General features: G+C 41.2%; 1 protein-coding gene across 8 annotated transcripts in view; it reads left to right on the top strand.

Annotated features, from left to right (window-relative positions):
* The window catches only part of EHBP1 (EH domain binding protein 1), a 617,593-nt gene that overhangs the window by 165,748 nt on the left and 427,521 nt on the right, over positions 1-24,324 (top strand). For 7 of the 8 annotated variants that reach the window (XM_033936740.1, XM_033936741.1, XM_033936748.1 and 4 more), the window contains one exon: positions 5,938-6,060. The exons of the other annotated variant lie outside the window; for it this stretch is intronic. In XM_033936740.1, coding sequence (XP_033792631.1) covers positions 5,938-6,060 — 123 coding nt within the window. The remainder of the gene's footprint in view (positions 1-5,937; positions 6,061-24,324) is intronic. 8 annotated transcript variants of the gene reach the window in all.

The raw sequence follows: 24,324 nt of genomic DNA on the forward strand, positions 1-24,324 counted from the left end.
GAAGGATCTGGGTAGCCGAGGCAGAAGGGAGTGGGCTTTCCTCCTGCCACTTTTTTTTTTTTTTTAAGTTTAAGTTTGAGGGTTGTGGGGGAAGGGGCCCAGCACAACTTAAAAAAACCCCCAAAACAAAACTCTTTCTGCTACAAATTGCCAAGTGGCAGGAGGCTGCTTCAGGACTTCCCCTGTTTGGGGCTCAGCTATTTTGGGCCTTCCCCTGCCAGCTCTGCGCATGTATCAGTCACTTTCTCCAACGACTGATCTAATGGGATTACAGCAGTCCACCGTGAAACTCATTTGCATGCAAAATTGTTTCAACTTCGATCACCGTTTTCAAATCGGACCATTTACTGTCAACACAGTGGCCCACAGGATTTTAATGGTGATTTTAGAGCATCTGTCTCTTGGTTCATTCATTCCCAGCATGTCCCTTCATGGCCAATCTTTATACATTGTTTCTGCAGACACTATTCAGACTTGAGTTTATGTTCACTGCAGGACACAGTCATTCTTCCTTTGTGTCGTAACAGCAAGGGTTCCATTAAGTGACTGAGGCCCAGATGCACAACGCTCTGATGCCACGGTAAAAATTACCGTGGCGGAAGTGATTTTTCCTCAGTGACTGATTGCTCAGCACGAATAGTTTGCAATTCATGTGCGCGCTATTCATGTGGAGCAGCACTGATAAAAGGGAAAGCAATTGCTAGGTACAGCTCCTCCCTATTCTTCCTGCCAAATTTATTTGATTCTCTCCCTGCCCGCTGCTCAGCGCCAGCAGGACTCCCCAAAGCAATGGTGGCTTCAGGGCTTTCTCTGCTGCTCAGCTGCTTGGGGCTTCCCCTGCTAGCTCAGTGCTGAGCCAACAGAAGAAGCCCCAAACAACTGAGCCCCCTCTGAAAAAGGCACCTGATGGTCTGGTGGACTGCTGCCAAAGCCCCCTCTCCACATACACACACTTGACACCCCCAACCCCTCCCCTTGGTACCTTTTAGTTGAAAAGGTTTATCAGGAGGGATACCCACTTCCTCTAGTCAGCAGGCCTGTCCCTTCAAAATGGTGGGCCTTCCTCCTTTTGGTGCATCCTGGGATGCACTGGTAGGGGCCTAAGGCCTTGATTGGCTTGAGCACCTAACGACCCGCCCCCTGGGTGAGGCCTAGGTGCCTGGCCCATCATAGCCTTTGGATGCACTGGAAAGGGGATGATTCATCAATTTGAAGAGGTGGGCATGCCAGCAGGAGGAAGCATATACATTAATAAAAGACAGCATTTAAAACATATAACAATCTGAATAAAAGAGGCATAAACATGCATACTGTATTAAAATAAAACATGTAAGATATATATAAGACATATAAGCAGGAAGGAATGGGCATCCATCTTGCCGATCTTCCATTCAAGGTATAGGAGTGTGTGGGAGGGGGAGGGGGGGTTGTCGTTCATTCAGGTGGGAGTGGGCATCCCTCTTGCCGATTAACAAAAAATGGTAGTAGGGTGTTAGGGAGTCGTCGGCATCAAGGGTGTTGGTGGATCAGGGATATGGGGGTCTTTTTTTTAATGGGTGCAGTTGTTGTATGTGTATTGTGCACACACAACAGCTGCACCCATTAACCCCCTCCCCCCACATACACACACAAACACACACAGCTGATTGGGGCTTTCCCTGCCGGCTCGGGGCTCCGGAGCTGGCAGGGGAAGCCCTAAATCAGCTGAACCACAGGTCTGAGCTCTAACTTTATTTTTTGTCAGTGCCTGAGCCAATCAGTGCTCAGGTGCTGACAGGAAGGTAAGGCAGTGACAGCTCAGACCCTGCTGGTAAATTTTGCTTGTAAAAAGTGGGTAAAACATTTAGAATATTACACAGCGTGCTCACTAGAATACTAATGAGCTTCTTGTAATGCATTAGTATAGGATTCTAAGTGGCTGCTAGAGCACTGACAAGAGAGTTTCCTAGCAAATAAGACTGGTTAAAACCAATTTTACTTGCCAAGGAAACCTTTTGAGCATCTATGTCTCAAAAGGTGAAATAAATTAAAATGTTAGGGCCTTTCTGATCAGTCAACTAGGAGGCTTTCACCCTGATTAAAATAATTAAGCAAAGTAGATGCATACTACTTTAATGTGCTACCTTGACAGTTCCAATTTGTTATATTGCTTCTATGTCTGTTAAAGAATAATGTTGTACTACAATTTTTTTTGGTAGTATAGGTCAGTAGTTTTGGGAATTGTGGATATTCAGTGCTTGGCAAACACTATCCAAGCTTGATTTAAAACAAGGCCTTTCAAAACCTACCCTGGGGTCCCCACAGTCAATGAGGCTTTCAGAACATCCACAATGAATATTTATTAGATTAATTTGCATATGTTATAGGATAAGGACTATATAGATTTATCTCATGTATATTCTTTTTTAAAATTAAATTTCAAATATGTAAGTACAAACATACAAGCAGAAGAACACCTCGCCTTGGAGTATAGACAGTCAAACAGAAAAGGCAAGGTAGGTGTTTTTTCAACCAATGATAAAATCTTTATTGAAAATGATGGTCCCAACAAGGATCCCTGTTTCGGCTTATAGGAAACGCCTTCCATCGAGGTATAATAAACCTACATCTGTAGGGATGAAGGATAAAGAAACAAAAATAAACAATACTAAGTAATAAAGGCCATAATTCAAATAAACCTGCCAAAATTCATTGGCTGATATTAAATTACTCCACATCTTAATTTTCCTGACAGAGCACATAACTCACTTTACTTAAATAATAATTTTTTCAAGCCGAGCTAGATCATAAAATATATAATTTAGCATTAGGAAATGTAATCAAATACTTCCAGATGAATTCAGAAAAATATTGGCACCCATTTCAAGTGTTCTTGTCTTTAAGTGAAGGATAAATTATTTATGCAATTGCATAGATTTAGCCACATCTGGACTCTTCCTTGTAATTGAAATAAGCTTTTAACATATTCAACTTATCACAATCACAGGATAAACTAACCTGGAGGGTGACACTAGATATCATCCTGAATTGTCTCTAAAAATGTTGTTAAATCAAGAGTCTTAGGCCCAGATTCTCTAAATGATGCCATTGTCAGAAGCTGCCTTAAAAGCAGCCACCGATCACATGTCAATCACGCAACGGCGCTATTTAGAGAATTGCGCCTCTGGATGGAAATGTAGGCCAGGGTTTTCATGGACTACATTTCTGGCACATACCTTTGACTTGAATCGTGCCTACGTAGACGTTTTACGGCAGTGTCTCTGAAACACTTTTAGCTCCGGCACACTAAACAGAACAGATGTTTTTTGTTGGACATTATAATTGAAATTATAAAATTTGAAAACCAACAAAAAATTTAATTTACCATTTAAGAGTTATTTATTTAACCCCCCCCCCCTTTTTTTTTTTTTTTTTTTACTAAGCTGCGGTAGAGGTTTCTACCATGGCCTGGAGTGCTAAATGCTCCGATGCTTATAGAATTCCTATGAGCAGTGGAACATTTAGCACCAAGGCTGCCATAGAAACCTCTACCGTAGCTTAATAAAAGATGGCCTTAAAGTTCTTTAAGCTGTGTATGGGTAATTGTAACAAAGGTGAAACTAAAATTGATAAAACAGAAGTGCTACTTAATGTGATGCATGTGCTTGTTTTTGAGTACAAATTAACTCAAAGTGCAGCTCAATAATCGAGCAATCAGGCATTTCATCATCTACAATCTGCAGTCATTCTCTTTTTTTCAATTTAATTTCCATCAGAGCTGAAAATCCAAGTTTGCAAAAATAAGAAGATCCAAGCAGTAACAATGCCTTGATTGCTTTGTTGCTTAAGTTAGGATAACTACAGCATAAAAAAAAAGAAAACTAAAATTACTTGCCATTAGTTTTCGAGGACCAATCACATCAAAGAATGATGCTTGTCTGGGCAGTTGTATCTCCACACACACAGACGCTCATAACATTGATAGTCTTGCATATACCACGCATATGTCATCTATTCTAGTGTATACTTATGAAGGGAATTTCTAAAAATAAAGTAAAATTTTGGAATCTCTCGTGGCACACCCGGAATCTCTTCAGAGCACACCACTGTGCTGTGGCTCACAGTTTAAGAGAAACTGCTTTACGGCACCTAACTGGTATTAGCCACACCTACAGTGGCATTAGGTGCCATAAAGCTCCTACATAGGCACAATTCTGGTATCTTGTTTTAAAAGATCTTTTAAATAGCATTTTGCACTTAGGCACCATATGGGCCTTATTGCCTGCCACATATGAAAGGCTCCTCCTCCTTAATTCTTCTAAATGGCATTAATAGACAGTAGAAATTAGTAATAATAGTAATACCTGTTCTCTTAGGCTTCCATGGCTGACGTCATGATTGTTGCTGTTGTTTGGGTTGGTAGGTTTGATTTTTCAGCCATCATGCTGTGGTTTTCATCAGGGTGTGCTGAAGAAAGCCATAGCATGATGTCTGAAATGTCGGTTCTACCTACCCAGACGCAACGAGATCTGGATAGTTGCAACAATCAATAGTAATACCTGCTTGAAATATTTCCTTAGCAGCAACTCTGAAATATTTCCTTAGCAGCAACTCTGATGATAAATGACTTGGGAATCTCAAATTATTTACTCCAGTTTGGTTCTTCTAAGCTTCCCGTTGTCTATGGAGAACTAAACTATATTCGACCCCAGAAGGCCCAACTTTTTGTAAAGTCCCAATTCAGGAGACACTGCTGTCTATATCTTCCATCTTTCAGCTTCATTTTGGAAAAAGTTACATTAAGCAATAAACATAATTGTGAAACAGGGTCCTTCAACTTCTCCTCAAGTCTTTTAACCACCTTCCATACATAAGTTGGGAAGTTTGCCTTCCTCCAAAGCTTCTCCTGTATTTGATAAGGACACAGCTTTAGATCTCTAAACAACTTCAGCCCTCTTTGGATTTGGAGCTTGTAAAAGGCTAGAAGATCTACAAACCTCTAAGGGAGAAGAACCAACAAGTAAAAGCCCTGCCCTTAGTGAACAGAAGGAAGTATTAGATGGGGCTAAATTAGGCCTGTCCCCAGAACTCAAGGAGACCCTAGACTCTAGAGCTGTGCATACTCTCAGGAATGAAATCATTCACCAATATAACATGTTTATCTATAGACCCTGATGGTCCCGAAATACCAGCCAAGTTAATAATTACTTTAACTTTAATTCCTCATCTCTATAACAAAAACAGTACCTGAAGGTGTTAAAAACTGCTGCTGGATGTTGTAAAAAGTCTATGGCTCCTTCTGGGCTCTGAAGCAGAGAATGACACTGGCACAAAAGTGTTGAGGTTTGAGCAGAGGACAGCTGGCATTAGTTTCCACACATAGCGCGGGGGACAGGAACAGAACTCATGGGGATAGGAATGGAGATAGATCCTGCAGGGATGGGAGAAATGTGTCCTCCTGTCATTCTCTACTCTGAAGGAGCTCCAGAGGGGTATTCTGGGCACTGCCCTACAGCTGTGAAGTGTAGATTGGGTCTACTCTTTTCTCCTAGCATCGGACCTCGGTGATGATATCACTGGGTTGATGAGCATCATCAGCAGCCTCCTTTTGTCAGGGCTTCACCTCCAACTGCTGATCCTTCTCTACTGCACACCAGATAACACTTCTTCTCTCCCAGGGGAATAAGCAGACCAGGCCTGTTCTTATTTACTGGCATCAGTCCTGTAGTGATGATATCAGCAGGCTAACAGGTGCTGGCAGCGGCATCCTTGCATAAAGACTTTGCCTTCAAACTGCCAATCCTCTTCTACTGCACACCAGGTAACACTTCTCTTCTGTCTGTCTCATGCATATTCATTGTAGGTATCTGAAAGCCTGACTGGCTGTTAGGTCCCCAAACTGGATTTGGGAAGCCCTGACGTAAACCACACTGAAACAGTATTCATATTTGTTTCTAGAGCTTATCAACAAGCTTAATTTCTTGGATGAAGAGGAGCAGAATTTGGCTAATGCAAATTCAGACCCATTTGAAGATTCTGATATAGCAGAATTAAATCCCTTTGGTGATCCAGATATAGAAGGTAATTAACCTTTCATTTTTTAAAGTGCTACATATAACCTTTGTGAAAAAAATGTATACTATGGATAGGGACTTTATTAAAGTTGTACTCCAAGACTGCCCTTGTCATCTAGTGGTAGACCTGGGTTCAGTTCCCAAGTCAGGCCTTTGCTCCAATGTCCGAGGTAGGGAGTCCCATTTATTTTGCTACAGGAACACCTAGGAGGAATTCTATGAACGGGCATTTAGGTACTAAGAAAGTACCTGTTGGGAGCCTATTTTATAAATGAAAGTAGCCACCTACTTTCCCTTATAAAATGCCAGCTTAACTAGTCAAACACAGACATCTATTTTTAGCACAATTAGACCAACCATAGTGCTGGTGTAATTGCTCCTGCCCAGATCACTAAAAAAATTGTCCATAAATTATAGTATTTGTGCCCTGCCCATTCTCTGCCCATATTTCGCCCACTATGAATGGTGAACAACCACCTTTAATGTATAATACCGTCACATATAGGCACCATGTTATAGAATAGTATATAGCCAAAATATGGGCTTATCCCAGGACAAGCAGGGAGCATATTCTCACATGTGGGTGACGTCATCCAGGGAGCCCCCGTACGGACAGTATTAAAAATGTACTGGCACTTTAAGTTTTAAGAAACTTTGTGACTATCCGCACCGTGCATGCGTGAGTGCCTTCCCGCCTGAAGTAGGCTCGTAGTAACTCAGTTCTTTGTGTTCCACAGAGCGAAGAACTACTTTTTTGACTGAACTCTATTTAGTCTGCATTGGCTTCCTGCTCTCACATCTTTTTTCTATACTTTTTTCTTGTCAGTATTGTTCTTTCTCTTTTTTTAAAAAAAAAAAAAAAGGGAAAATTTAATTTGATTTTTTTAAAAAAAGGGAAAATTTAATTTTAAAAAATCTATTTTCTTTTTTTAGATACTTTATTGATTTTCAAACTTTGATAGTGCAAATACAATTGGTTAATCATAAATACTGCATAAAACACACTATTAACTATACAATTAATACCTTAAACAAACATTTTCTCACATCCTCATCCTCATCTTAACTATTAGTACAATAGTACATATGATATGATTACAATATTATTAATAAATAATTTAACTCCTCAAAATACATTTCCCTTCCCCTGGATGTGTAAGGAAATCTAATGAAAAAATAAATAAATAAACACGACCCTTACTGTAATGTAAGAAAAATAGTCAATGGACTCCATACCTCATTAAAAGACTTACTGGTCTCCAGACATACCACCATCATTCTTTCATATTTATATGTGGTACACACATTTGCCCACCAAAAAGTGTAATTAATCCTGTCATGGTTCTTTCAATTATGTCCCGTCATAATAAGGAAAAGACGACTTTTATACTTATCTAAAGTAGGCTTAACTTGTAGCACGTAACACAAATAACAGCTTCACAGGTTAAGGGAATAGATGACTCAAGAATGAGATTTATTTGTCCCCAAATTGACTTCCAGAAACTAAGTATCAATGGACAAAAATATAAGAGATGATCCAAAGTCCCTATATTAATATGACAATGCCAGCATCTATTAGATTTAGAATTATCTATTTTTTGTAATCGAACTGGGGTCCAAAAAATCCTATGCAATAAAAATAACCATGTTTGTCTCATAGATGCTGATGCTGTACATTTCAGCCTCCAAGTCCAAATTCGTGGCCAATGAGATACAGAAATATACTGTTTTATCTCGATGCTCCAAATATCTCTAAGACTATTTTTTGGTTTCTTATTTAAAAATTCAGAAATCAATTTGTACCACTGGGTGGCCTGATGCCCTACTAGATCAGCCTGGAAGCAAAGGATCTGCAAGCTGTAATAAGTTTTTCCATTCAGGGAACCCACTCTGATTAGCCTGCTTCAACTGCAACCACCTATACTGTTGAGAATTTTGAATGCCAAATGATTGTTGCAGTTGTGAAAAATCAAGCAGTTTCTCATTAGATATAACATCATCCAATGTCCGAATACCTGCCTGCATCCAATAACGGAAGTGCTGAAAGTGGAGGGGTGGAGAGGAGAATAAAAGGGGATAAAAGCAAAGGAAATTTATGGACAAATAAATATAGACATATCTTGGGTTTATTTCACATACTGGATAAGCTGGAGAACTAGGCAAAGTTTACTGTCAGCTTTGAATATTGATGAATTGTCCAAAAAAAAAAAAAATCTATTTTCGTTATTTTTCTTCAAACTTGGACTTCGGCCTCGGATCTTTTCCTCAGTGGGACTCTCTCTCCCTTTATGTTGAAACCGTCGATGGGTTTTGAGAAGTGCTCTAGGTCAGTGGTTCCCAACCCTATCCTTGAGGACCACCAGGCCAATCGGGTTTTCAGGCTAGCCCTAATGAATATGCATGAGAGAGTTTTGCATATAATGGAAGTGACAGGCATGCAAATCTGCTCAATGCATATTCATTAGGGCTATCCTGAAAACCCAATTGGCCTGGTGGTCCTCCAGGACAAGGTTGGGGAACCACTGTTCTAGGTGCAGCGGCCTATTTCTATCACTGACTCTCGTAGTTGGTGTCTACCGTGTTTGGGTCCTGAAGCCGAGCTGAGTCTTCTTCTTGATGTTATACCTTATAACAGCGCTCTTTCAAGGCCTGTCGCTTTCAACAGGACAAGCTCTTCAGCTCGGCCATTTATCGCCAAATCTTTGGAACCGTCGACATCGAAAACTCCTATATCGCATCGACATCTCACCATGAAAAATCAGATAGATGCAGTGGTACATAAAAGTTATTATACCCTATGGAAACTACGAACAATTAGACCATATTTTGAATTTTCTGCTTTTAGATTTTTGGTTCTGCTACTGAGTCTTCTTGATTACTGTAATATTATCTATCTGGCAATCACTAAGAAAGAGCTGGCGAGACTACTACTGATACAGAAAACAGCGGTCAGATTGATCTACGGCCTGAAGAAGTATGACCATGTTATGCCATTTTAATGTGAGCTGCACTGACTGCCAATGGAGGCCCGGGTATTGTTTAAGCTGGGTTGTTTTTGTTATAAGGCTTTATATGGCACAGCTTCTCTCTATTAGTTAATAGACTTTCCATAGCTTCATACAAACACAGCAGAAAATCTCATGCTCTTGTGTACAGGGCTGCAAAATCAAGAAATTTCGCAATCACACTTTGGCGTTTCAGGTAGCTTCCCACGACAAAATTCTGATTGTTGTTGCTTACAGTTTATTCTTATAAACATTTCAGAACACAATTGAAGACTTATCTCTTTTCAAAGTATTTGGTTAATTAACTTATTCCTATCTTCTAGACCAGTGTTTTTTTAACCTTTTTACACCCATGGACCAGCAGAAATAAAATAATTATTTTGTGGACCGGCAAACTACTAAGACTGAAATTAAAAATACACATTTCCGCCCCGTCTCCGCGAGCTCGGTCCCCGCAAACCATCTGATCCCATCCGCACAAGCCTTAGTTATGATTTTATATTGAACGTATTTTATTAAAGTATAAAAAGAAACAATATTCTGTACAATTGTCATTTTATAAATACAAATATACAGAGCAAGGACCAGTGAAACCCCTGTCACCCTCCCCTTCACATATATCCCCTCTTCTATCAAGAAAACTGAAGAAGCCAAATTATTACAGAATGCTACACAGAAATATCATGCTAAAAGAATACTGCAGTCACACATGACAGGAATAGTGTTAGGGGAGTGCCCCCCTGGTCAGAGAGAGTTCTAAGCCAGCTGGAAGCTAAAGAAACACTGCCTGGGCTTTGCAGTCCCCAGTTATGTCTCTAGCAGGATATATTTCAAATCTGATATATTCTAATGATAAAATAGAAATAAAATAATTTTTTCTACCTTTTGTTGTCTCTGGTTTCTGCTTTTATCTTCTTTTCACTCTTTTCCTTCCTCTCTTCAATCCAGCATCTGCCCGTTCCATCCAATGTCTGCCCCTTCCAGAAACTGTCTGTCTCTCCTTGCCATCTCTCCTCTAGACCCCCCCCCCCTTTTGGACTGGCATCCATCATCTTCCCTCTGTTCCCTCATGGTCTGGCATCTTTCTGCTTTCATCTCTCTTTCCCTCTTCCCCTGTGGTTTTTAGCATCTCTCCCTTCTCATTTCCTCAACTCAACTCAGATCTGATATCTTTGTCTCCTTACCCGTTCTCTGGCATCTATCTTATCTCTTTCTCTTCCCTTCTCTGGTCTTCCTTCTTTATTTTCTGACTCCGTCTAAATTAAATTCTTTCTTACTATGCAGTCCTCAGTCTCCCTCTTTTCACTGTGTCTACCCACAGCATGCTACCCCTTTCCTTCACCCCTACACTATCTCACTAATTCTATCTTCTTCCTCCATCCAGCATATGTCCTTTTTCTGTATCCCTCCTTCCATCCAGTATGTTTCTCCACTTCCATTCAGCATTTGCTCTCCTCCCCACTTCCATCATCTGCCCCTTCTCTCTCTTTCCCCCCACTTCCATCATCTGTCCCCTTCTCTCAATCTCTCCATCCACCACAGGTCCATCTCTCTCCCTTCCTCTCACCTTTCTTTCCGATTTTGGCAGCAAGATTGGCAATGCCCCCACCCCCGCGATGACACTCAAGATCGGCAATGGGCCTCCTTCTCCCCCCGGCATCAATAGCACTTCAGATTGGCAACGTGGTGCTCAGTCCAAAGCTTCCCTCTGAGTCAAACTGCCAGGGCAGAAACAGGAAGCTGAGTCAGAGGGAAGCTTTGGGCTGAGCACCGCGTTGCCGATTTGAACTGCTGTTAATGCCGGGGGGAGAAGGAGGCCCGTTGCTGAATTTGAGTGCCATCACGGGAGGGGGGTAGGCCTGTTGTCGATCTTGAGTGCCGGGGGGGGCTGTTGCCGAACTTGAATTGCGTCGCGGGGAGGGGGGACCGCCGATGCTGCTCATCGCTGTTGCAGCCCAGATGCTGCCAATGGCCCCAATCAGATCTTGCCGGCCCTGCGCGGACTGGCAGGAATTTTCTGTGGACCGGCACTGGTGCGGACCAGCGATTGAAGAACAATGTTCTAGACCATGTTTATTGTTAATAATCTTTTGTAAACCGCGTTGAACTTGTGGTTAATAAGCACAATGTTATGTTATGAATGAATAGCATTGGGGAAGCTAGCTCTGAAGCCATCTACTTCCCAGCAAGCGCCAAGGGTCTCAACAGCATCGAGTGTCTTGATGCAACCCAAACATTGACGCCAACATTCTCACGTTTCGCAGATTGTCTCTTCTTCATGGTGTGCATCCTCATTGAGGTCACCCGCTTCGAGGCAACCTGCTGCACCAAGGGGTACTGGCTGTTGAGCCATCAGTACTGGTGTGTTCTCAGCAAGCATCGCAGGTCTCTACAGCATTGAATTTCTTGATGCAGACCAAACACTGATGCCACTTTTCTCTAGCTTCACAGGTTGGCTCTGTTTCATGGTGTCCATCCTTATTGAGATCACCCGCTTCAAGACAACTTGCTGCACCGATGGTACTGGCAGTTGATCCATCGGTACTGCTGCATTACAACGTACATCCTCATCGAGGTTACCTGATTCGAGGAAACCTGCACTGTGGATACTGGTTATGGAGCCATCGGTACCAGTGCATGCTTTCAGGAGGGACATCAGTACAATGTTTAAATTGCACTACATATGAGTGCTCACATCGACTCGCCGGTACCAGCCCAGCCTGAGCATAGCAGTACGGGGCCTCCAGGTACCTATGTCAGCTCTCCATCAAAGCATTGGGCTACATCTCATGGATCTTCTAAGAGGCATCGTCATCCCCATCTAGACGACAGTCTATCTCCAGGCATTGCTCTTCACATCAAGGTTTTAGCTCATCACATAGAAGTCTTCCATTGAGTCATTGATCCACTACCTTGAAGCATCAATGTTCTCTTTTGCCACAATCATGTTGATCTCATGCTTCCAAGCGTAAAAGGGATACTCATTGATCCTCATCATCAGCTTCATCGGATCGGTACCGAAGACGTAAACTTTCCCAAAGAATCTGAAGCACTAGCTTTATCTGGTTCTGAGTCTTCCGGCATACCTTAAGAACTGTCATCTTGGAAAATACCTCCTAGAAGAAGAGCTTCTCCAGAAGGACTTGTCTTTACCAGATATATTAGACAGTTAGGCAAAGCCCTACCTATCTTGTTGGAAGCTGACACTGGACCAAGTGTTGAATACTTGGACGCTTTAGACTATATTTAGCCTCCCAAAGAGCTCCTCAAGTTACCCTTACATAGCATTTTTTAAAGAGACACTTCTTGCAAAATGCCTTTTTCACAGTGGCTCCAAGACAACTAGATTCCATTTACAGACTCTATTCTCCTTCAGAATTTGATAGACCACAGCTTCAGCATCAATCATTCCTTGTGGAGTCAGCAATAAAAAATATTTCAGTGCAAGTGTTTCTGGCTCAGCACTTACAGGGCGTGAAAGCAGTACTTTGGACTATGCTGGCAAGCAGGATCCTTACTTACAGTTTTTACATGTATTTATATTTCAAACAACTGGTGGCGATATTGCCTGACATGAGCAAAATATTCTGTCCGAGCATCTTGCAGAACATCAGCAAAATATTCAACCTTTATACAGACCAGAAAGTATGTAGCAAGGTCAGCCTATGATGCTTTTGGGTTGTCATCTACAGCATCTGCTATGTCAGTAGCTATGAAAAAGTGTCTCTGATATAGACTTTCATTTCTGAACTACGTTAGCCAAAATCCCATGTTTAAGGGAAGAGCTTTTTGGTGATTCTAGAGAGATGGTCATAAAAAGATGGTCAATGAACTTTGAACAGGCCATGGTTTACACCTTATACTTCAAAGCATTCTGCTAAGCATTCTTATTCTCATTAGCGGCGATATGCTTCTGGGCTGCCACTACACAAGAATCAAAAATAACACTCAACATTTTTACTTCAAAGTTCTCAGCTATGACAATTTTAGTTGCTTTCTTGCATTCCACTCTCATAGATGAAATCTGTAAAGCAGCTACTTAAGTGGTCCTCAGTTCACACGTTCACGTCTCCCTACTGCCTGAGATCCTTTCCAGATGTGATGGTCACTTTGGCCATCAGTATTCCAAAATGTATTCTCTTAATGGCCAACACTCCCTCCATCCCATTGTAGTAAGCTAGGGAGTCCCATATGTGAGAATATGCTGTCTGCTTGTCCTGGGATAAAGCACAGTTACTTACCATAACAGGTATTATCCAGGGACTGCAGGCAGATATTCTCACAACCCACCCACCTCCCCTGGTTGGCTTCTTAGCTTGCTTACGGAACTGAGGTACCGCGAGCCTATATAGGGCGGGAAGGCACTCGCGCATGCGCAGTGTGGGCAGTTGCAAAATTTCTTAAAACTTAAAGTGACAGTACACTTTTAATACTGTCCATTCCAGGGCTCCATGGATGACATCACCCACATGTGAGAATATTTGCCTGCTGTCCCCAGATAACACCTGTTACGGTAAGTAACTGTGCTTTTTCTGCACATAAGTGCATGCATATGCTCTTATATGCCAGTATTCTGCTCATTTATGTGTGCTCTTGATGCCTAAATGTTGGTGCCCTCTTTATAGAATTGCCCTTCTAGATTTAGGACCATATCCTCCATCAGCCGTCTCGTCTCCAAGCTGAAGAATCCTATCCTCTTTAGCATTTTTTCATAGGGATGTCATTCCACCCCTTTTTTCATTTTTGTCATCCTCTATACCAGGGCTAGGGAACTCCGGTCCTCGAGAGCCGTATTCCAGTTGGGTTTTCAGGATTTCCCCAATGAATATGCATTGATAGCAGTGCATGCAAATAGATCTCATGCATATTCATTTGAGAAATCCTGAAAACCCGACTGGAATACGGCTCTCGAGGATCAGAGTTCCCTACCCCTGCTCTATACCATTTCTAATTTCACTATATTGAGATATGGTGACCAGAATTACATATAGTATTCAAGATGTGGTCGCACCATGGAGAGATATAGTGGCATTATAATATTCTTAGTTTTCTTGTCCATTTCTTTCCTAATAATTCTTAGATCTTTTTCCTGTGTGGTGATTCCCAGTGTAGAACCTTGCTTCTCATAGTATGACAAACCCACTGCCAGCCTTGGTTTTCTCTCGGGCAAAGTAGAAATAAAACACAGTCCCTGATCTGAAGAGCTGACCAGGTTAGCAGCATAGACCTGAAAGTGGCTGACTACCCCTCTGATAGTGAGACAGAGCAGGATAAATATTACAACCAACCAACCAAACATAGACGAGAAAATTTCAAACAACATTGAAAAAATGCACACCTGGGCAACCACAAACAAACTTAAACTAAATGCTGGCACTGTCATATTGATATAGGGACTTTGGATCATTTATTGTATTATTGTCCATTGATACTTAATTTTTGGAAGTCGACACGGGGACAAATTAATGTTGTACTTGGGTCATCAACACCACTAACTTATGAAGCTATAATTTGTGGTACTTTATTACATGTTAAACCTTCTTTGGATCGTTATAAAAGCCAATTTTTCTTAATAATGATGGGAGTAGCCATTCAAATGATAATCCGCAATTGGAAATGTTTGATTGACTTAATTATACTTTCTGGTGGGCAAACTTGTGTTCTAGTTATAAATATGAAAGAATGAATGCTGAAATTTTAGGTTATAGTAACGTATTTAACATGGTGTGGAGTCCATTAGCATCATTTATTGAGTCACAATAGATGTCATGTATAATAGATGTCATGACCTCCTTACACATCCAGGGTGGGAGGGAGGGTGGTGAGAAATGTATTATTGTTTGTTATTACTATTTTATTTATTGTATGGAAATTATAAATGTATATCTACTTTTATTAGTTAAGGGGTAGAGGGGGAGAAAATGAGTGTTTTTTGAATTATTTGCATATTTAAAGTGCGTTTCTTGATTTGTTTATGTTTAAATTTATTGTATTGCACTATTTATATTTTAAAATTAATAAAGATTTACAAAAAACCCAACAAAAATGAAATGCCACCAAAACCAAAGCTATCTGTTTCCACATCGCTCAGCAGAATGCCCCGACAAGCGTTAATCTTCAATCTGGTACCACCCTTGCAGTAGAGAAATCCTCTAAAGACTTGGCATCATTCTGGATGACACACTCACAATGGATCCTCAAATTTCCAGCCTCCGGAAAAAGACCATCTTCACTATGCACCAACTAAGACTTATTAAGCCATACTACCACCACTATCATTTTGCTCTGATTGTCCAGCTGATTGTACTATCCCAACTGGACTACTGCAACTCAGCATACTTGTGAATCAACTCCTCTCTAGTTCACAAACTGCAGCTCAGGGGCGGGAAACTGCACAGTGACACTAGGAAGTTCTTCTTCACTGAAAGGGTGGTTGATCGCTGGAATAGTCTTCCACTTCGGGTTATTGAGGCCACCAGTGTGGCGGATTTTAAGGCCAGATGGGATAGACATGTGGGATCTATCCGCAAAGATAGATAGTGAGGATCACTGGGGTGGGCAGACTTGATGGGCCTTGGCCCTTATCTGCCGTCTATTTCTATGTTTCTATGTTTCTATGTTTCATTCAGACCACAGCCATCAGACTTATCTTCAACCTAAAGAAATATGATATGATCTCAGCCTACCTCAAACAATTACACTGGCTACCAATTTCATCGCGAATATTCTTCAAAACATCATGCATCCTACACCACATAATCCACAGAAACTCAGCCACTCCTCTCACCCAACTATTCTCAACGGCCTGATCTACCTTCAGGAGACTCATATACAGAATACAGTTGAATCTACCTTCCACGAAAAATCTCCATTACAGGCGTTTGTTCCATTCCATGTTTACATTCATAGGAGTAAAAACATGGAATAACCTGTCAGAAATGATCGGAAAAAACTGAACCTACTTGACTTCTCAGAAATGAATCTTTCCACCTCTTTCGCTAGATGAGCTCCTAGACAACTATGATTTCTTGCCCCCCTCTTTCCCTCCTTTCAAGGCCCCTCTTAGTCCCCCCTCCTGATCCCCTTTCAACCCCTCTCTGAATGTCGCCTAGAGCCTGAATAGATATGTGCGACACACAAATAGAAGATTAGATTAGATTAGGTTAGAAATATGAGACTAGTATCATTAGACAGGGATGTTCCATACCAAAATAAAACTGCTGCAAAATCTGCAAAGGTTCTAGTTGTCAACAGGGATCCTATTTCATTAAGGAAATCACAGTACAGTGAGCTCAGAAAGAGCCATGTTCTGTTCCCGAGAGAGCTACAGCCCATTCTCCTGCTTAGGAGAATGGGGTGGGACAATGAGTTATGTAAGGAGAGAGCTTTGAATCAGGAAGGGAGGCAGGAAGGTGAAGGGAGGAGCTTTTCCCCTGAACCATGGAGGCAAGATGTTGAAATGTCTGAAGAGGAACAGACATTGGAACCAGTCACTGAGGCCTAGATTCTCAAAAAACCGCATAAAAAGCTATCGCCGTTGTTCTAATAGCGAATTTAAAAAAGCGATTCATTCTCCCCAAAATGCTCATGTATATGAGGTTGGTGGAGAGTAGTGAAGACTCTTTACATTTGCATGTGTCCATCGCTGGTGATGGCGATGGGCACATGTGCAGAAAAACATGCCCCCCCCCCCCCAACAACAGGAGAGATGCCCATTCTCTTCCACTGCCACACAACCCCCCCTGCAGCGGGAGAGATGCCCATTCTCTTCCGCCGCAAACAACCCTCCTCCCACAGCAGGAGGGATGCCTACTTTCTCCTGCCACAAACACCTCCATGCAGCGGTGGCAACCCCTCTTTGCAGCGGGAGAGATGCCAATTCTCTCCCACTGCAAACAATACCCCCTTGCAGTGGGAGAGATGCCCACTCTCATGCCGCTAAGCGACCCTCCCCCACAGCAGTGAGAGAGATGCCCATTTTCTCTCGCTGTCATACAATACCCCCCTGCCTCTGAAACCCTCCCCCCTTACCTCCATGTAGATGTCTGACCAGAGGGACGTAGATTTCCTTCAGCCAGCTGGCCCACCGCTTCAAATGATCAAGTACACAAAATATTTGTGATGCTAGAGTTGAAGGCCAGACCCTATACGGGCCGTGTTTCAGCAATGACATGCAGCGCTCCACAGCACCATTTGCTTTTAATCGGTAAATCTCCTGAAAACTGGACATGTGCTCCTTGACAGGGAAACATTTTTCATAGCAGCTTCTTCAGTGGCAAGGATTGTATGATATACTGGCGACAGTATTGACAGTATGGTTTTGTGAATTTTCCGGTATTCAGAAGATAGGGTCACACATTTCTTGATGTTTTATGATATTACAAAGGTTCACACAAAGGACCCCTGAGGAAGGCAAGTCATTGCCGAAACACGGCCTGGATGGGGTCTGGCCTTCAGCTCTAGCATCACAGATATTTTGTGTACCTGATCATTGTATTGTTTGTTTTTAATAATATTGTTGTATTGTATAATGATATTTCTGCATCTCAAGGAATTTGTGTAATAAACTTTTTGACACCACTCTCTGGGAACTTAGGAACGTGTTCCTTGAAGCAGTAAGATCATCTCAGACTCTGATCCTCAGAACTGGTATGTTCAGTGCCTCTGTCCTGAGCATTGGGACATTGCCTGTGTCCTCTGTTTCCATATGCAAAAGAGGTCACTTAAAGCCCGCAAACTACAGTTTCAAAAATATTTTGGTACCATGTCTAAAACATTGAACATGGCTTGGGATTCAAAACCTGACCTCAATGTTCTGCGACTCCAACTCAGGCACCGGCATCAACATCACCCATGTCAACATTGCATTGGGATTGACTCAACAGAGAGACTTTACTTCATCTGTACTGCGAACATCAAGGGACCTAGCATGTAGGAAAATTAAGAAGCATAAATGTTCCTCCCCTTCTAGGCACACTACTGCATCCTCCCAGGCTTCATCTTCAATGATGCAGGGAATGCATCAATGTGTGCATGACTGTTCACCAACAGACTGCTTCCACGCCACTGTCTCTTTTGGAACTGACACTGACACTACAGAAGGAAATCCAGGCAATACTCAGACAGTCCATGCAGGCGTCAGTGGCTCCCAAGCCTGCCTCAGCCAAGCCCGAGGATACATCAATGCGTTGATGCAGGATTTGTTCAAGGATGCCAGCTTGACCCCAAGCATTGACATTGACCAGAACTTACCCAATGCATTCATTGTCCTCGGTGGAAGGAATTTCACCTGTTTCACCTCGATGAACTCTGGATGTTCTCCTTGACACACACTCCCAGATACACCATGGAGGGAGTACTTCGAGGAATCCAGTTAATTAACTCCCTTTCTTCCAAACCCTCCGGTCTCTTTGCCACTCTAAACTCCCTGCTCAAAGTGCCCTCTCCACCAACCCCTCCTTTTCTCTCTCCCCAGACAATGGCTGAATACTTCCATGACAAGATTCACAAGATTGCCCTTGAATCTGCTGCAGAAGAATATTGTGGTATCCTTTAGATCCTTCCTTACCTTTTCCATGCCGAACTTCCCTCCTGAAAGCCTCTTTTACTGGCTTCATCTAATCTAATCTTTTATTTGTGAGTCATGCATACCTATACAAGCTCAAGGCGACAGATCAAAGAGGGAAGGGGAAAGTAGTGGGGGAAGGGGGCATGGAGAAGAAAGAGGAGGGACCTAGAAGTAGGGGGGTGCTATATAGAATTGAAGACAGTTAATTGTCAAAGAGGTGAGCCTTCAGGTTTTTTCTAAAAGTAGTGTAGTTTGTTTCTTTCCTGATGGTTTCTGGTAGGTCATTCCAGGTTTTTACACCCAGATAAGCTAGCATAGAGTGGAAAATTCGTTTGTAGTGGAGGTATTTTGTGGATGGCAGGTTTAGTTGGATTCTGTTAAGGATTCTTTTTGATGTTGACCAAGCAGTAGAGAATAATTGAATAAGAGGGACTGCTGAGTTTCCGTATAGAATCTGGGTAGGATACATGACGATTTGAAAATTATCCGGGATGAAATTGGGAGCCAATGTAGTTGCCTGATAAAGGTTGTGATTGAATCAAATTTCTTTAATTTGTAGATTAGTCTAACGGCTATGTTCTGGATAAGTTGCAGTTTGCGGATGAGAGTAGTGTTGATGCTGAGGTAGACAGAGTTGCAATAGTCCAGTTGAGGTAGGACCATCATTTGAACGATCAGAGCAAAATGATGTGGGTGGAAGTATGGTCTTGTGAGTTGCAGTTGACGCATAGGGTAGATGCTCTTTTTCCGAAGGTTAGAGATTTGTGGTTCCAATGTGAGAGTATCGTCTAAGATGCATCCTAGTACCTTGGTGGATTTTTCCATGATGAGAGTGATGCCTGATGGAAGAGTGAGGTTAGAAATGACATTCTGTTGTGTGGTGTGGAAACCAATGGCTTTGGTCTTGGTGGTGTTCAGTTTCAGCTTGTTGTTTGTTACCCAGGTTTGTATTTTATTTATATTGTTTGAGATTTTTTTCGGCAATATTAGGATAGTTTTTGGTTATGGGGGTGAGGAGGAGAATGTCATTGGCATAAGATAGTACAGTTTCATCTTCCATTTTGATATGTCCCAGCGAGCTCATGGATAAATTGAATAGGATTGGGGATAATGGGAGCCTTGTGGGACACCACAGAATGCCTTCCAACGGTTGGAGTATGATTCTTGCCTTTTGACCAAGTATTCGCGATTTTGTAGGAAGTCAGCGAACCATTTTAGTACAGTCCCTGTTATTCCAATTTCAGAGAGTTTGGTTAGAAGTAATTGGTCCACTGAGTCAAAGGCTATGGAGATATCAAATTGAATCAGTATTGCCTGATGACCCGAGCTTAGCAACTGTTTGATTTTAGTGGTTAGAGTGATGATGAGGAGCTCGGTGCTGTGCTTTTTCCGGAAGCCATATTGGGATGTATGGGGGCATGAAAGTTGCTCTATGTATTAGGCTAGCTGCTTGCTGACATGGGACTCAAGGATTTTAGTGAGGATCAGAATGCCAGCAATCAGTCTGTAGTTGGATACTATAGAGAGGTCTGCTTGGGCTGTTTTCGGTATAGGGGTTAAGGCTATTTTGCCCATTTTTTGGAGTAGATGCCCTTGGTTCAGGGAACTATTTAGTAGGTTGGTGAGCCAGTTAATGATATGATGCAGAGCTGCAGAAAGAAGGTATGGAGGACAGTTGTCAAGGGGGCTGCTTCGTAAGGCTAGTTTTGATAATAGTCTACTGGTGTCGGGGTGAATGATAATAGTCTACTGGTGAATGAAGACCAGATCTGGTCAGCTTTTATGGGTTCAGTGTATTCCGTATAGTTGGGCTGGGAAGTGTTTGTTGTGGCTGTCTTAGCAACTTCTGATTTGACCATTAGATGAGACAAGCATTACCCTTAAAAATGAAAACTGAAGATGAACATCGTTCTGAGCTCTTTGAGCTCCTCAATTATGAAACTCTTCCAAATGAATGCATCAAGATGCCTTTATACAAGGTCATGAAAGATGCTTTAAGAACTGGGAGACTCCCTTATCTCAGTACAAGCGACTCTAAGGAAAATAGGCACCATGTCCAGGATTTGACAGGCCTCATCTTCAACACTATTCCTTGGTTGTAGAGTCTGTTGTAAAGCACACATGTAGTTCAAGTTTCAAGTTTAGTCATGTTTTTGATTAAACGCTTATCTAGAGGTACTAAGCATTGTACAAAGATTTTAAAAAAAATAACAAGGACATTACATTTTAAACAAAAAAATTAAACATACATAATTCTTAATAAGACATGCTTCTGCTTCCCTTAAAAGAGAGGCCAGAACATTAGATTCTTTTGGTAAACCTTCCAGTCTGCAATGCTCACCAATAGGATAATGGATTACCAGTTTTATATGTCCATATATCTTAAAGCTCTTCTTAACCAATTGTCTGATTACCATCAATATTTTCCATCAGATAAACTCAAGCAATTCCAAAAGCTCTCCAAGAATTTCTTTACTACTAGAAAGTTTATGGCCCAAACAACTTTGAATGCTTTTGTTTTCTCCTCCAAAACATCTGCTGTAGCTATTGCCATGCGCAGAATGGCCTAGCTCCCTGATCTAGAATCTTCAGTCCAGAAACAACTCTCCAAACTTCCTTGCAATGGAGATGACTAGAAAGAGAATCTAAGAAGCTGCAGATAAAATTAAAAAGCATAACGATACAATAATGACTTTTTCAAAAGCACAGACATCTCAATCCTCATCATCATCTCACAGATAATCTACTAGTTCTAGATGTACTTCCTATTATAACCCCAGGCAGATATCTGTGGCATTTTATTCCTGCAAAAGCAACTAAAGGGAAGACTCATGCAGAAATAATTGCTGATAATTTGGTTGCATGGCTGAGAGAAAGAGAAGAAGACAAAACTCTTCAAGCTTTGGAAGGTGATTCCTGTAATGTAAACACTGGTCGGGAGGAGAAGCTACAAAGGAAGATTGTATGGATTGTTTGTAATCTGTACACAGGCACACTATGCACTTGGTTACTGCTGTAGATGGCAAGACATTAAGCAACAACAAATGGGCAGGTCCTATTGGAAAAATGCTGAATTCTACTACTGAACTGGAAATAAATCCTGATTTTAGTAAGATCTCTTTTGCCGTGATCTTGCTTAGATCAGCGTTAAAATGATCAAAGATTTAAGCACAGATCAAAGCTATGGCTATAGAATTGTAATTAATAATAATAATAATAATAATAACTTTATTTTTTTATACCGCAATACCACAAAACAGTTCAGAGCGGTTTACAGGATAAGAGACTGTACATTTACAGCGAAGTTACAGCTTAGTTATAGCGAAGTTACATCGAGGTTACAGCATATCGAAAAACAGTTCAGAGCGATTTAAACAATGTAGGTGCAGAGAATTGGTTAACAATTATACCTACCATTAGAACATGTGTCTTGCTAAAGGATATGGCTTTGTTGGAAATAGGACCTGTGTCACGTAGCAGATGGCTCACAACTCTAAGGTTCATGAGAATATGGATTTCCAAACATAATTTGAAGGGCAGCCATAATCTGATGCTGCCATTACCACTCCCCTCATTTCTGCTGGACTCTGGGAAGGTTTCAGACTGGAGGAGATTGTGATAGATTCAGGTCCGAGTCATCTGGCGCTCCTCTGCCACTAAGAACAGCAGGCACTCCAACACTGGTATTCACAAGGGTGCCAATGACATATTGCTTGATGGGCTGTTGAACTGCAGTAGAAGTTTAGCCCACTGAAATCATGGGCTTCACTCCTTTTCATTTCGTATGCTGTATCGGAAACAAGGAAACAGCCAAAACTTGAAACCCAGTGATATTTGATGTTTGTTGGACTATAGAATGTGATTTAAAAAAATATATTTTTATTTATGTTAGTCGCTCTAAACCAGTGGTCTCAAACTCAAACCCTTTGCAGGGCCACATTTTGGATTTGTAGGTACTTGGAGGGCCTCAGAAAAAAATAGTTAATGTCTTATTAAAGAAATTACAATTTTGCATGAAGTAAAACCCTTTATAGTTTATAAATCTTTCTTTTTGGCTAAGTCTTAATATTATTGTAACTTATAGCTAAAGAGACATATGATCAAGAAACTGTTTTATTTTACTTTTGTGATTATGATAAACATACCAAGGGCCCCTGGGCCATGAGTTTGAGACCACTGCTCTAAACCTAATTGGTTGGGCTTGACCAGCTTATAAATACCTGAGATTAGATTAGATAATGTTGGGTCAGCTAGGATTCCCAGCCCTAACAATAAAGTATTTGGACTTAATATTACAAAATCACTTATAAATATGTCTCCCATTTTACTTGTTGTTGGTTTGCCTTATCTTGCCTTCTACCCAACATAAATCATCAGGGCACTAGATTTAATTCTACACTCTTTATTTTCCCTACATAAATACAATTTATGGTTACCTCCAAGTTTTGAAGAATAAGACAAACCAGAATATTTCTAGAGAGCCGACAGTCATAGTCAAAAGTCACCAGGAAACAAGTTCTTCTAAATTACTGATATAACAAAAGTTTTATTAATAGGAGCTTCCTTTTTTATAGTTCCCTTGTAAATGCTTAGTCTCCTGGCAAGAGAAGCAATATATTTTCTCTGACCCTCTTCTCTTAGAGAATTTTTTGATGGACAAAGGGCCAGATTCTACAAAAGCCGCTGAAAGTTAGGTGATCCTACCGCCACCTAACTTAATTGGCTTGAATGGATTTAAGTGGTGTGATAATTGGTTGTGCCATTAAAACCCAGTTAATCCCTCGTTACGAAAAATAAATAGCTGCTGTAACATGGCCTTCAAGACCAGCGCCTAGGTCCCTGGCTAGCTATGCATTGTGATGCCAAAGCCCGGAAGTGGGTGTGTTACTGTGCGCCACTGGCCGCAATTCAGGAAGGACCTTGGGCGCCGGAAATGTAGGCCTGTAAAACCCTGGGGTCTTTGGGAGCTATGATTCTGAAGCTTACAGAATCAGGGCCAAAGTTCCTCAATAATTACTTTTATGCATAGGAATTAGATTTAAGGACCCATTTTGAATAAAGACCAGTCAAAAGTGGATTTGTTTTAATATGTATATTTCCTTTTAAAAATTGCTATAAGAACTTAATTTTATTACTCCATTAAAGTAGACTACTTGCACCTAAAATGATGTTTCTAAAGTTATTGTTTACTATTTGTGTTTTATTTCTTAGATGGGAGATGTATTTCTTTATTGTGTTTGTGAAATGTAATGCTGTGAAAATTTCAAAATAATAATAATAACAACAACAAATAACTGGTACAAACCTCTGATAACCTTACAGATCAGCGGGAGACATAATATGGGGTAATAGTTGAATATATACCTACACTTATCCTAAAAGTATTATAATTGATTAAGCCAATTTATTCAGGTTAAATTGACTTTACTGTGTGGAAGATGACCTCTCAACAAGCTGAAACTAGCTAGGCTGTAAAGGGTGTGGCATGCTACATCCTCAATTCCATATAAAAGAGGGTGCAAAGTCAAATGTAGCTTGTTATCTTGCATTATAGCTCTAAAGCAACAGGTCCATTTTGTTTCAGAAAAATACAGGCAGTCCCCGAGTTACAGAAGCCCGACTTAAGTACGACTCGTACTTAAGAACATGGTTGAGGCTTCATTTGATTTCACTGAGCAGTATTTCCAGTGGCATAGAC

Source organism: Geotrypetes seraphini, chromosome 3, assembly GCF_902459505.1.
Source record: "Geotrypetes seraphini chromosome 3, aGeoSer1.1, whole genome shotgun sequence".
NCBI classification, from domain to species: domain Eukaryota; kingdom Metazoa; phylum Chordata; class Amphibia; order Gymnophiona; family Dermophiidae; genus Geotrypetes; species Geotrypetes seraphini.